This window comes from Chiloscyllium plagiosum, chromosome 6, assembly GCF_004010195.1.
Source record: "Chiloscyllium plagiosum isolate BGI_BamShark_2017 chromosome 6, ASM401019v2, whole genome shotgun sequence".
Lineage (NCBI taxonomy): Eukaryota > Metazoa > Chordata > Chondrichthyes > Orectolobiformes > Hemiscylliidae > Chiloscyllium > Chiloscyllium plagiosum.
In genome coordinates, this window is record NC_057715.1 from 15,649,771 (window position 1) to 15,663,790 (window position 14,020).

At 40.7% G+C, this 14,020-nt stretch overlaps 1 protein-coding gene across 1 annotated transcript in view; it reads right to left on the reverse strand.

The window, feature by feature from the left end:
- itgbl1 (integrin, beta-like 1) overlaps window positions 1-14,020 on the reverse strand; it is a 228,183-nt gene that overhangs the window by 85,918 nt on the left and 128,245 nt on the right. The window contains exons 4-6 of the mRNA XM_043691272.1: window positions 8,726-8,848; window positions 6,498-6,638; window positions 1,692-1,832 (exon numbers count right to left, since the gene is read on the reverse strand). Coding sequence (XP_043547207.1) covers window positions 1,692-1,832; window positions 6,498-6,638; window positions 8,726-8,848 — 405 coding nt within the window. The remainder of the gene's footprint in view (window positions 1-1,691; window positions 1,833-6,497; window positions 6,639-8,725; window positions 8,849-14,020) is intronic.

Below are 14,020 nucleotides of genomic sequence, written 5' to 3' on the forward strand. Positions count from 1 at the left end.
GAAACCCCACTATCAACATTCTAGTTATTGCAGTTGACCAGAATTGGATTCGTGATATGAATACTGTACATACAAGAGCAGGTCAAAGGCTTGGAATTCTGCAACACATAACTCGCCATGTGACTCCCGAAAGCCTGTCTACCCTCTATAAGGTGCAGATCAGGAGTGTGATGGAATAAATACTCCTGGATGGGTGCAGCTCCAACAACACTCATGAAGCTTGACCACCCAGGACAAAGTAGCCCGCTTGATTGACACCACATCCACAATTGATGCACAATGGTAGCAGTGTGCAGCATCTGCAAGATGAACTGTAGCAAGCTCCTTAGCACCTTCCTAATTTGTGATTTCTCCCATTTAGAAAGACAAAGGCAGCAGAAACATGGGCAAACTATCATCGGAAAATTCCACTCCGAGCCAAGCACTATCTTGAACTGGAACTATGTCATTATTTCTTCACTGTCAAATTCTGCAACTCTTATCCTAACAGCACTTTTGGTATGTGTATACCCCACGAACTGCAACGGTTCAAAACAGAATCTTGACACTATCTTCACAAGGGCAATTGTGAATGGACAGTAAGTACTGCAATTCCATGTACCAAAATACAATGTGATTGCAGATAGTTTTTACTTGATTTACCTTTGGAGTGATTCATGTTTCTAATTGACGAGGATCAGGAGAAGTGAGATGAGTAGATCAAATGCCCAGCACAGTGCCCATACTAAGAGTTTCAGTTTTGCAAGAGACTGTGAGAATTATTATTTCATAAAGCAAGAAGTAGAAATTCTGGCACCTTATCCCTAGGACTTGAATATTAAATTTCAAATGTCAAAAGGACTGCTCACTGGTGTGGACAAAAGCATGACTTCAAATATATGATGAGGAGGCTTTGCATATTGACCATTCCCTGCACAAGGAACACTCAAGGTATGTGAAGAGTACATGGTTAAATGGCATTAAGGAAACGGGGGGTATCTCCTTTTGTGAGGGTGGGGGAATTTGCCCTGTTTCACTAGGGCACCCCCCCTCCACCTCCACCTCCACCTCCACCCCTCTAAAGATGTGAATGTGTGCATGTACACACACACCAGGGGTCACTGACCCTTCTGCAGACTCACCTTACTCTATTATTCATGTTGTCTTCCTACTTGGGACTGCTTGCAGTCCTAGCGAGGGCTGCTACTGTGTTCTTACACTGCTAGGACAACACAGCTACCAGCCAATCATATTACCCAGTAGCTCTCAAGGGCAAGACTATTACCTGGTTAAACGCTGCCCCCAACATGTTACCAATCATAATTACACTCAAACCCTCCTTCCACCAAACATCCCCACAACTTAAAATTAACCCCCATGTTTCAATTGATGACCATTCATCAGAACAGTAAAAAACTGGATAGCTAACTGATTTCAAGCATTTGTAGAGAGAGTGAACGGGGAAGGGGAACAGAAGAATGAAAGGGAAGCTGTGTGGCAGCGTGGAAGACAGGACAGATTAAGTGACAGAAGGAATGATGGTGCAAAGCCAAAGGAAATAAGAGATGTGAAGAAACATAACATTGGTCTGGAGTAACTGTGTTAAACACCGGCAGAATAATAGAGGGAAGCATGGTAATTGTACAAACAATTTCCAACTTGTTTGAAAATAAAAGTCTGTATTGAATCTGTGCGATACAGAGTTTGTTTACCTGAGCAGAAACTATCGGAGTATCTGTCATATACAGCGTGGCAGTCTCTCTCATCACATTCACATGTTGCCCCATGAATGTCACCGTATTCACCACTGGGATCCAGGTCATAGCATGTACACTCACCACAGATGCAATTCCCTAAAGAAAAATCACAGCATGATTTGAGAAGGGTGGTATTGTGCTGTCATCGAACACGGCCAGACTATGTAATCCACATTTAACTACTGTAAATTATATTTATTATGTAGTCATTGAGAGTGAATTTCCTTTCTCATCCTCCCATCACAGTCTGTTGTTTAAGTGGCATTTCAGTTCTGTCAAAAAAAACAGCAACCCATCTCATCCAAAGAGATCCCCAACTGATAGAATTCTGGGTTAAACTTTGCCTTTGTTAACTTGAGTTATTAACTCCAAGAATTGTAAAATTGCTTTATTACGTCACATAATGCTTCTATTTTCTCAGTTTGACACGCTATCTCAGAAGTTGGTTTCAATTCTGCTATCCTCCTTGATACCACCACACATGATCAAGTAAGTGCTCTTTGCTATCAGGGCAGTCATTCTCACTTCACCTCTGGACTTCAGCTTTTCTGCCCGTGTTTAGATGACAGTGAGATGTGCAGCTAAGCAGCTCTGATGATTCCCAAAACCCCCATCAGTGAGCAGGTTATTGATGAAGAAGTACAACTTGATAGCACTGTTGATGACTCTTGCCACAACCTTGCTAATGATTGAGAGTAGACTGATGGGGCAGTAAGTAAGCAGGTTGAATTTGTCCTACTTTTTGTGGTGAGCAAGTATCTGAACAATCTTCCTTATTGTTTTGCAGATGTCAATTGTTGCTGTAGTGGAACAGACTGACAAGAGGCATGGTAAGGACACACACACACACACACACACACCAACAGAAAATCTGGGTGCCTCTCTTTGGATCCATTTGCTAACTTGCTGTTTCTCACCTTTGATGTTTGAATTCTGACTGTGGAATCAGAGGAGGCTAACTGCTACCATCTCAAAACAGACATGCAGCAAGCAAACATGTGGCATTGGCACAATGCCTAGCTCATTGGCCCAGCACTTGTCGACAGAGTGACAGTCAGTTTAATGACAACTCATTGACATTGATGTGTAAATGCTCCAGAAACCTGTGGCAATGAAGAGTTTCCCTTGGAGGTGTGAATCTCCACATATTACAGCTGATTTGTTCCTCTCCACTGTCAGCCTTATGTAAACAGCGACCCATCCTCTATCTCCCCAAGGCTGTCAGGATATTGTTACATTTGCATGTTAATTACTTCTTAATATTGTTGCTGAAAGTTAGGGCTAGTATTCAATAGTGTAAGGGCCCTTTTAATAATCTGATTTCTGTTCCTGCAATGTCACTCAACCTCTCCAGCTCAGAGGCAGAGTATCTAAAGCTGTAAAATTTCATTTCTGCAATAATAAATTGTTAGATTTCTAAATTCTTTATTTGAATATTTTTTAATCCTTCTTTCCTTCTTTACTTCTCTTTCTATCCCTGGTTTGACTCTAATTCCCTTAACTTTCTTTCCTGTCATTTTTTGTTTCTTTCCCAATCCTTCAATCTCATTGGTTAAGGAAATGGATTGCTTGTCTTATACAAAAACTATGGATTCACAACTTATCTTAACCTCCCAGCTATGAACAAACATAAGGCCACAATTAATACCCACCTGATGAACACAATTAGAACTTAATTGATAAACATTCAACAGCAAATCCACCATTGCCTTTGCTGTTATATTTTCAGCTCATGTTTCCAAAATGTTAGGGTTCAAAAATGACCTCTAGAATTCCTATAATGTGGATGCAGGCCATTCAGCCTATCAAATCCACATTGACCTTCCAAAGAGTATCCCACTCAGACCATTCCTGCATTTCCCATGGCTAATCCACCTAGCCTGCACATTCCCAGATATTATAGGCAATTTAATATGGCCAATCCACTTAACCTGCACACCTTTGGACTGTGGGAAGATACCAGAGTACCCAGAGGAATCCCATCCAAACACATATGATGAGAAAAAACCCACACATATGATCACCCAAGGGTGGAACTGAACTTAGGTCTCTGGCACTATGAGACAGCTGCCCCATGTCAGTCTAGTTGAAGGATGAGGAGAAAAGGTCTCTCTAACTAACATGGACTGCCAGGTGATGCACCACTTCTACAGCCATTATACTGAGTTGTCACTTTGTTCTTGTGCCTGTGAACAAACAAGTACAGCAAATGCCCTGCCACCTATCCTGTGTAGGATTTTGGGGTTCAATCAGATTGCATTTAAAGGAAGGATGAGGATGGGAGAAGGAACGTTTTTACTCAGTAGATAGTACTGAATTAGAACCCATTGGCTTTAAGGGTAGGGTAAATGGAAATGGTCAATTATTTCTAAAGTAGGAAAACTGGACAGGCATTTGAGATTAGCTTTCAGGGCCACAGGAACAGAGGAGAGGCAGAAAGGCATGTGAGTGACTGGGTTGCTCCACTGAGAGCTGATATGGAGTCATTGTGTCAAAAGGCCTCCTTGAAGGCTGTAATGACTATTTGACAAAAGCATTCATTATTTTATTTCAGAAATGCAAAGTTCAATCTCAATGAAAATGTCCTGGTGACACAAAACAATAACTGGAGTTCAACAAAACAATAACTGGAATCAAACCTGTTCCACCTTGAAGTAGTGCTCATGTTAAATTTGCTCTGATGCTGACAATTGTACAAGATAAAGATCAGTAAAAGTAATAAATGATGGTGTGGGTTGTGCACACCTCCTGATCTGTACATGATGGTGAGATATTGAAAGAACTTTCATTCATCTCTGCAAATCACTGTAAGGCACTAAAAGCCATCCCCTGCAATTATAGAACCATAGAAATTTAGAAAAACGCATGATGCAATTTCAGCTCATTGAACTTGTGCATTGCTGGTTTTGCCATAGAGAAATCTGTGGTACTTCCTTTTCCCAGAACTCTCCATGCTGTAAACGAAATCTGTGGTACTTCCTTTTCCCAGAACTCTCCATGCTGTAAACGATTGGCACCTTCAAGTGCCAAAACTTTAATCATTCGTAGTTCAAACATTGACAGATTAACTCCAAGCAAAAAAATTGAGGCAATTACTTATGTGAATTACAAGGAATAAAATATAGAGACGGGCCATTCAGCTCACTAGTTGTGCTGGTGTTTATACTATAAAAGAACCTATAAAAGTTGCCCCTTCACTCACCCAGTCGGTATTTCATTCCATTCATTTCTCCCTCATCTTCAATGCATTTATACTATTCAATGTAACTACTTAATGAAAATGTTTCTGCTGAATTCCGTAATGGATTTAGTTGAGACCATCACCTGCCCATAGTCCCTAGCTTTAATTGCCTTACAAATAGAAACATCCACATTTTGATTTAATCCCTGCCCTCCCCTCTCACTTTTTTGATCACGCAGCTTTGACCTTTGATGTGAAGGGCACTGCTTGTCACTGGTGACTCTGGTGTTTCCTTTCTTCCTGGTAGTGGAAATTGAATAAAGATTTGTTCACCTGTTATCTTTCACTGTGTCTCACACCTGCGCACACACAACATGGATGCTGGGGAAAAAATAAGCACTATCCAGTTAGGTGGTAGTGTTGGGGTAAGGAAAAAAAATCAGATTTATTATGTACAACACCACAGTAGGTTAATGGAGAAAAAAAAATAACCAGGAGATTTAGAATCTCTTCATTTAGGGGGAAAAAAAAGAAAAAAAATAGAAACATCCAATCAGCCATAACACTCAGTATTTTAAAGACATCTATTGAATCACCTCTTAGCATTTTCCTTTCCAGTGAAGAGAGCCCCAGCCTCTGTTTAAGCCCAACATGACTGTCTTCCCATCCTACTTCATTCCATTCTAACTTCATCCCATCTACAAATCTTCACTGGGTCTTTTATGACTTCTTCTGATTTGCTTAGCAGGTCTACTAAGAAATAAACACTTTGTCCAGGGATAATCACATGAGCTGTGAGAGTAAGAAGCAGAGCTCACACTCATGGTGTTCATGGTGTTCAGAGCTCACACTCATTGTGCTCATGTCTGATAGCACCATTTTTAACTAATGAAGAAGAATACCCTCACTAGCCCAGCATGGTATCAGTGAGAAAGAGACTTTGCGTCTTTGATTTGCTTTCTGACAAAAGAGGATGAGTTTAAGTTTGAGTACTGTATCTAACATTTGTGAACATTGGCTCAATAAGCTGATTTCAAAAAGCTTTGAGACCTGCCAATAATTAACACACACATTCTCAGACAAGGCTGAGAGTATTTTTTTCTTCTGTTATGGTATAATGAAACACTTTGATGTTGGGAAACTACAATCCTTGGTTTTCAGATGCACTGCATAATAGTTTCTTGGCTAGAAGCCAGCTCAGGAACATTCTCAATTTTCACTGTCATTCTGGGGCAGCCAAGTAGAACAACGTATGAAATGATGCTCTCTCCCACTCTCAGTCTCCGTCTTTCACTGTCTCTTTCCTTGTTCTTTGCATTCAACATATCCATCAGCCTCTTACGTTTGGAGTAAAAGCAGTAAATCAGAAAATAGCAATTCTGCTGGGTTTTGAAATTTTCTTTTACTGAGTTAAGTCTTTAAGAGCCACAATATAATCGTTGATGCGTACCCCAATAACTTCTGCTCTCATTACACAAAACTGAAGCAATCAGAGCAGAAGTGGATAATGTAATTTAGTCTAAATTCCAAGCTTCATCATTAACATTTTTCTTACATCTGAACTGTTTTGAAAGACACACCTCGGTTACTGCAAATCTTGCCGTCTGGTGACATGCATTTCCTTTTGCTCTCCCACGGGGTAATGTCACACTGGAATTCACATTTATCGCCATGCCAACCAGGCGTACAGTAGCAGTTACCACAGTAACACTTTCCATGCCCTTAAACCACAAGAAATAGTGGGTAAAGCAGCAAAACTAAAATTTAAGACTATTTCAACAATATTTAACTAACGTTTTTATTTCTCAGATTTCATTTCACAAAATACCCTTCATGATTAATTACAAAATAATTTGACACACTTGCAGACAGATGTTGTCTTCAATGTCCAAAATGGTTTTCAATTATCACATAAATAACAGGTTTCTAACATTAAGAAATTGCCCACACATAATCCAACTATTCCACAGAAGTAGTTAAAAAATTAAAATTAAATTCTGGTTAAGGTGTAAAATTGCACGAAAATTGTCCATAGTTAAGTGGTATGTTTAGATGGCAAGGAGAATGAATTGTGAATCTAGTCAGAAAAATTGGATTACACCAATAGGATTTTAAGTAATTCAATAGGACCTTTGAATATTTTGCTAACAAGTCCAACAATGTAATGGAGTTTCATAAAATATTACCTGCACAATAATAGATCACATAACAATAGTATCTTGCATTTGTACAGCACCTTTGAGAGAGACATGTCACAAAGTGCTTGACAAGGGGGAAACTGGACAGATGAGCTAAAAGATATATTAGAAGGGCTGGTTAAAAGCTTAATGAAAGAATGAGGGTCTACAGGAAGGCTTGTAATGAGTTTAGTGGGCATTGAAGAGATGAAAGGATTTAGATATCGACTTTATGATGAGGTCTTGTGGAGCAATATGTAGCATAGCTGCCTCTGAACCAAAAGCTTTGGGTTCAAGTCTCAACTGGGAACTTTTTGCCTAAGGAAGGTGCGTTCAAATCACACTGCATCAACCTGCCAATCTTCAGCACGCACCAATGATAGGCGATAATGGCAGGAGAGAAAGCTGGCCAGTCAGGTGATGGAAAGAATGTTGGATTCTCTACTGCCACTATCCTTAGCTCAGGATTCCAACAGGCATGTACCTGCTGTCATAGCAACTCAGACTTCCTGTGTGAGGCAGTTCAGGGGACGTTCACTAGATTGGTTCTAGGGGTTTGTCTTATGAAGAGAGGCTTCAGCTTATACCCTCTGGAGTTTAGAAGAATGACAGAAGATCTTATTGAGGTAAATACAATGCTAAAGGGGATAGATAAAGTAGATGCAGAGAGGCTGCACCCTCAAGTGGGCCAATCTAGAATGAGAGGTCATAGTTTTAGGATAAGAGGTAGCAGATTTAAAACACATGAGGAGTAATGACTTCCCTCAAATAGTGAATCTGTAGAATTCACTACCATAGAATACGATGGTTTCTGGGACATTGAGTAAAGTTAAGGAGGAGATATACAGATTTTTAATTAGTAATGGGTTGTGGAGGGTTATGGAGAGTGGGCAGGAAAATGGAGTTGAGGACAAGATGAGATCAGCCATGATTCTATCAAATGGAGTAACAAGCCCGAGAGGCTGAATTGCCTTTCCTACTCTTAGTTCTTGTGCTGTTATACTCTTATATAAAGACCAATCTATAGAGCAGGCATGGAGACAGATAATGCTGTGAAGGCATAAGTAGCTACTCTTTGTCATTGAAAATAGAAAGAATTTTGGGATATATAAGATAAAATAAAAGTCTGATTGCATTTAGCTTAAATTTCACCATTTATATATGTATATTAATAACTGACTATAGAGAAAAACATTAAAAAAGGAAAAAAAATTGAAAAGCATTTACAAAAATTCATCATGACCAGATAATCTAACCAATAAGATAACTTTGAAAAGACAGCTCTCGGTTGTTAGAAGTTTGGATAGAAAGAATAGCATATTTCCACATGTATTAACTTCACAATTCATCAGGATTGAATATCCAACCGTGTTTTGTAAGGGAACAGAATTTTTAAAACATTTGTGATATGCCACAAAATAATCCAATAAATTTTATCTTCAGTGAGTTCAATCCCTTTCAGCCTTATGCACTTCTGATTCTTCCAAAGGTTGTAACTGCAGAAACCTTGGGGCCACTTTAACAAAATGTCAGATGAATGTTTGCACAAATAACACTACCGAAAATTCTATTTTCACTTTAGCAACCATGCAGAATGCAGCACTTGTTGAAATGAAATATTAGGTATGCACCTCCACAGATCTCGCCAGTTTCATCGTCAATGCATTCTTGGTCGTTGCACTCACAAAACCTTCCATAAACCAGTTTGTCAGTCCCAGGATTGTTGCATATACACCTGCCACAGTGACAGGTACCTGGAAAATATGAAAAGAAAGGAACAGTCATTTTTTTGCCAATTCGTTGCTTGCATCGTTTACTGCATCATAAAATTGATAAATAAAACTTGGATTAAGTATAATCTGGAAGCAGTTATAATACAATTCTACAAGTACTTCCTCCTCTCCACAACTTCTCTGGCTGTAGTACAGATTCTTTTATTCGTTTATGGGATATCTGTGTCCCTGTCTACGGCAGCATTTAATACCCATCCCTAACTGTGCTGGACAAGGTGGTTGTGAGCTACTGTTTGGTGCTGTTGCAGTCCACGTGGTGTAGGCACCCCCAGAGTGCTTTTGGAAGGGGGTGATAATGAAATAATGGTGGTACAATATGATATATATGTGCCACAGTGTGCGGTTTGGAGAGGAATACACAAGGAGGGGTAACGCTGCTACTGCTTGACCTTTTAGGTGGTAGAGGCTCTAGTTTACAAGATGCTGTTGTTGAAGGAAGTTTAGGAAGAGGAGTGGGCCACTCGGCCTTCAAGTTCTGTCTGAACCTCTGGATCTTTCCCACAGTAGCTCCATATCCCTGAATGTCATTAGTCTCCACAACCCCATAGATTTTTGTCCTAAAGTCTGTTCAATGTTTGAGCGTCTGCATCCTGCTGAGGTAGAGAATTCCAAAGATCCTCAGAGTGAAGAAATTCCTCTTCAGCTCTCTCATCAATGTCTGGCCCCAAGCCTGAGATTATGTTCCTTGGTTTTTGTGTTACCAGCCAAGGGACATTCACCTTGTCAGGCTCCATAAGAATGCTCTAAGTGTCACTCAGATTCACCTCTCATTCTTCAAAAACTAGAGGCAATACTGATGCAATTTCCTCAATCTCTCCTCAACAGGTAATCCCACTGTCTCAAGGATTAATTTGGAGGACCTCCATTAAACTTCTTAATGGCAAATATATTCTTCCTTAGCTAAAGAGACAAAACTTTACAGAATACTCCAAATGCAATCTCACCAAAGTTCCATAGGACTGTAGCAAACACCTTTCCCTCTGTACTTTAATCCCTGTGCAATGAAGGCCAATATACCATTCAGACTCCTAGTTGTTTGCTGCAACCACATACCAACTTTTAGTGACTCATGGCTAAGGGCACCCATGTCCTTGTAAATATACACACTTTCTATTTCTCAAATGAAGAGATATTCTTTTTTCATTTCTTTCTTACCAAAGTGAATAATGTTACACTTAGAGACATGAAATTCTAGTTTACACACCTTAGCCCATTTAGTTAACCTGTCCAACTCATCTTGAACCTCCTTGCATCCTCCTCATCACTTATGTTCCCATCCACTTCAGTGTAGTCAGCAAATTTTGAAATATTCCAATTGGTCCCACATCCAAATCATATTAATAGATTGTGAACATCTGTGGCCCCAACGCAGATCCATGTATGAACCCCATTGATAGCAACATGTAAAACTGAGAATGATCTATTTGTTCCTATTCCCTGCTTTTTGCCTATTAACCAATTCTCAGACAATACTTAAAAAAAAGCACAAAACAAGACAAAAAAACACCATTTCATCACATCTATTCTGATGATGCCACCTTTTGTATAGCGTTCTCAGAAATGTCCACCTTTTTCCTCAACCGAGGATTCCCTGCCCTGTGCTCTCAGTAATGTCTAAGCTATTTCTTGCCATTCTGCACTCACCCCTTGTCCCCTCCTGCCAACAATACTGTTAGGGACCCCGTGGTCCTCATTGACCACACCCAGCAGTCTCTGAATCCAAAGGAACATTAAGCCGCCATTTCTGCCACCTTCAGTCGGATGCCACTACCAGATGCGTATTCTCCTCCCCTCCCTTGTCAGCATTATGCAGGGACTGTTCCATCTGGGATACCCTGGTCCACTGCTCCTTCACTCCCAACATTTCCCCACACTCCCATAGCAGCTTCCCTTGCAATCGCAGAAGGTGTAACAGGGGTACCCGTTACTTCCTCTGTCCTCATTATCCAAGGCCCCAGATACACTTTCCAGATGAAGCATCAACTTACCTGAACTTCACTAGCTCAATCTAGTCTACTGTATTCACTGCTCACAATGTGGTCTCCTCTGCACTGGAGAGATGAAAGGCAGACTGATTTCTGGAACACGTATGTTCATTCAGCAAAATGACCCTGAGCTTCCAGGTGCTAATCACTTCAATACAGCACTATGTTCCCTGGCCAATGTCTGAAACTACTACAGTGTTCAGGCAAAGCTCAGCACAAGCTGGAAGAACAGCATTTCATTTTCCACTTGGGGACCTTGCAGCCTTCAGAACTCAGTATTGAGTTGAATAATTTTAGAGTCTGAACACCTTCTTCCATATCTTTTACCCACCACACCCCAGACCCTATGGTGACACGGGCTGTTTTCATCATAGTCAACCCATTTTCACCTCCAATGGTCCTGATTATCAGCTTTTGTTTCTCTCTGATTCATCCTTTTGTCCGCCTAATTACTGTTCTTTTTCTCTGGGCTCCAATTGCACCTACTGCTTAGTCCTTTCCTCCCCCAGCATCCCTTGTCATCAGGATAGGTATCATTTTTTTCCCAAGCTACTGTCAGTTCTGAAAAAGGGTCGCTGGACCCGAAACATTACATGTACTTTCTTACCACTGATTCTGATAGACCTGTTGAGTTTTTCCACTAATTTCTATTTTTGTTTGAACCCACATTAGTATATTCAGTCCATCCAATGCATGGTAAATTCATTGACTGGTCTCTTGTGCATGACCTTAGCAAAACATCTTCTGAAAAATCCAAATACATCACATCCACTGGTTCTTCTTTATCTACCATACAAGTAACAGTCATATAAAACTCCAACAAGCTTGTCAATTGTGATTTTCCTTTCACAAATCCATGTTGACTTTGTTCAATGACATTGTTATTTTCTAATAATCCAGTTATTACATCTTTGATGAGTTACTGCAGCGCATTATAAAAGATACACACTGGTGCACGATATGACAATGTTGAAGGGAGTGACTGTGGAAGGTTGATGGCATACCAACCAAGCGGAATGCTTTGTCCTGGATGGTGTCAAGCTTCCTGAGTGTTGTTGGAGCTTCACTCAGTCAGTGTAGTGTATTCTATTACACTCCTGACTTATAACATTTAGATGTTGGACAGGCATTCAGGAGACAGCAGTTAGTTAATTGCTGCAGAATCTCTAATCTCCAACCTGTTCATGTTGGCACAGAATTTATATGGCTAGTTCAATTTTGTTTGTGGTTTATGAGTAACCACCATGTTGTTGATAGTGTGTGAAACAGTAATGGATAATGTAATTGAACATCAAGAGAAGATGGTTAGATTCTCCCTTGTTGGAAATGATCATTGCCTGGCACTTGTGGAGTGCAAATGTGACTTACCATATATCAGCCTAAGCCTAGATATTGTCAAGATCTTGTTGCACAATGACACAGACTGCTTCAGCATCTGAGGAGTCACAAATGTTGCTGAACATTGTGCAATTGGCATTAATCATCCCCATCTTAACGTATGATGGAGGGATGGTCATTGATGAAGCAGTTGAATATAGTTGAGCCTAAGTCACTTCTGAACCAGGAAGCCTGGGTTCAAGTACCATGTGTTTGAAACATATGTAACAACATTTCGCAACACATAAAGTTGAAAATATCTAACCTGAGGAGCTCCTTGGACTGACATGATTGACCTCGAAACCAAAACCAATGATAAAGATTCATTATATTTCTTTGATTCTCTGGCTCCTTATTTGAGTCCAGCACAAATCAAACAAACAGGGAATTCACGGGAAACCCCTTTACCCAGAGAGTGAGAAAATGTGAGATTATGCATTTTGGCAGGAATAGTAGAAGAGCTACCATTTAAATGGAAAAAGACTGCAGAAAGTTCCAGCACTAATGGATTTGGGGGTCCTCATAAGCACATAAAGCACAAAAAGCTAACAACCAAGTTCAGCAGGTAATAGGGAAGGCAATGGAATGTTGGCTATTTTTTATTCACTTGCAGGACATGGGCATTGCTGGCTGGTCAGCATTTATTGCCTGTCCCTAGTTGCCCTTGAGAAAATGGTGGTGAACTGCCTTTTTGAACCACTGCAGTTCACGTGTTGTAGGTAGACCCATAATGCCCTTAGAGCAGGAATTCCATGTTTTTGACCCAGTGACGGCGAAGGAATGTCGGTACATTTCCAAGTGCGGATGGTGAGTGGCTTGGAGGGGAGCTTGCAAATAGTGGTGTTCTCATGTATTTGCTGTTCCTTGTCCTTCTAGTTGGAAATGGTTGTGGGCTTGGGAGGTGCTGTCTAATGATCTTTGGTGAATTTTTGAAGTGCATCTTGTAGGTAGAACACCCTGCTCCTACTGAGTACCAGTGGTGGAGGGAGTGGATGCTTGTGGATGTGGTGCCAATCAAGCGGGCTGCTTTGTCCTGGATGGCATCAAACTTTTTGAGTGTTGTTGGAGCTGCATCCATCCAGTATTCCATCATACATCTAACTTGTGCCTTGGAGATAGTGGGAAGATTTTGGGGCAACAGCAAATGAGTTACTCACCACACTTCCTAGCCTCTGACATGCTCTCATAAGCCACTATGTTTTTGTGGTGAGTCCAGTGAGTTTCTGGTCAATGGGTAACCCAAGGATGTTGATAATGGAGGATTCAGTGTGGTAACACCCTTGAATGTTAAGAGGCAATGGTTAGATTGTGTTTTATTGGAGATAGTCATTGCCTGGCATTTGTGTGCTATGAATGTAACTTGTCACTTGCCAGCCCAAGTCTGAATATTGTCCAGATCTTGTTGCATTTGAACATGGACTGCTTCAGTATCTGAGGAGTCACAAATGGTGCTGAACATTGTACAAACATCGGCAAACATCCCCACTTCTGATATGATAGAGGGAAGGTCATTGATGAAGCTGCTGGACACTATCCTGAGAAACTCCTGCAGAGCTTTCAATATGGTCAGAGTGGATTAAAAGGGTCTGATTCCTTGCTGTATGACTTGATGCACTATGCCCTGGAGCTGAGATAACTGACTTCCAACAACTAGAATCATCTTCCTATGTACTATTTCCATCTCAGGCGACCGAATCAACACGGCCATCTACTACAAACCGACCGACTCCCACAGCTACCTGAACTACACCTCCTCCCATCCTGCCCCCTG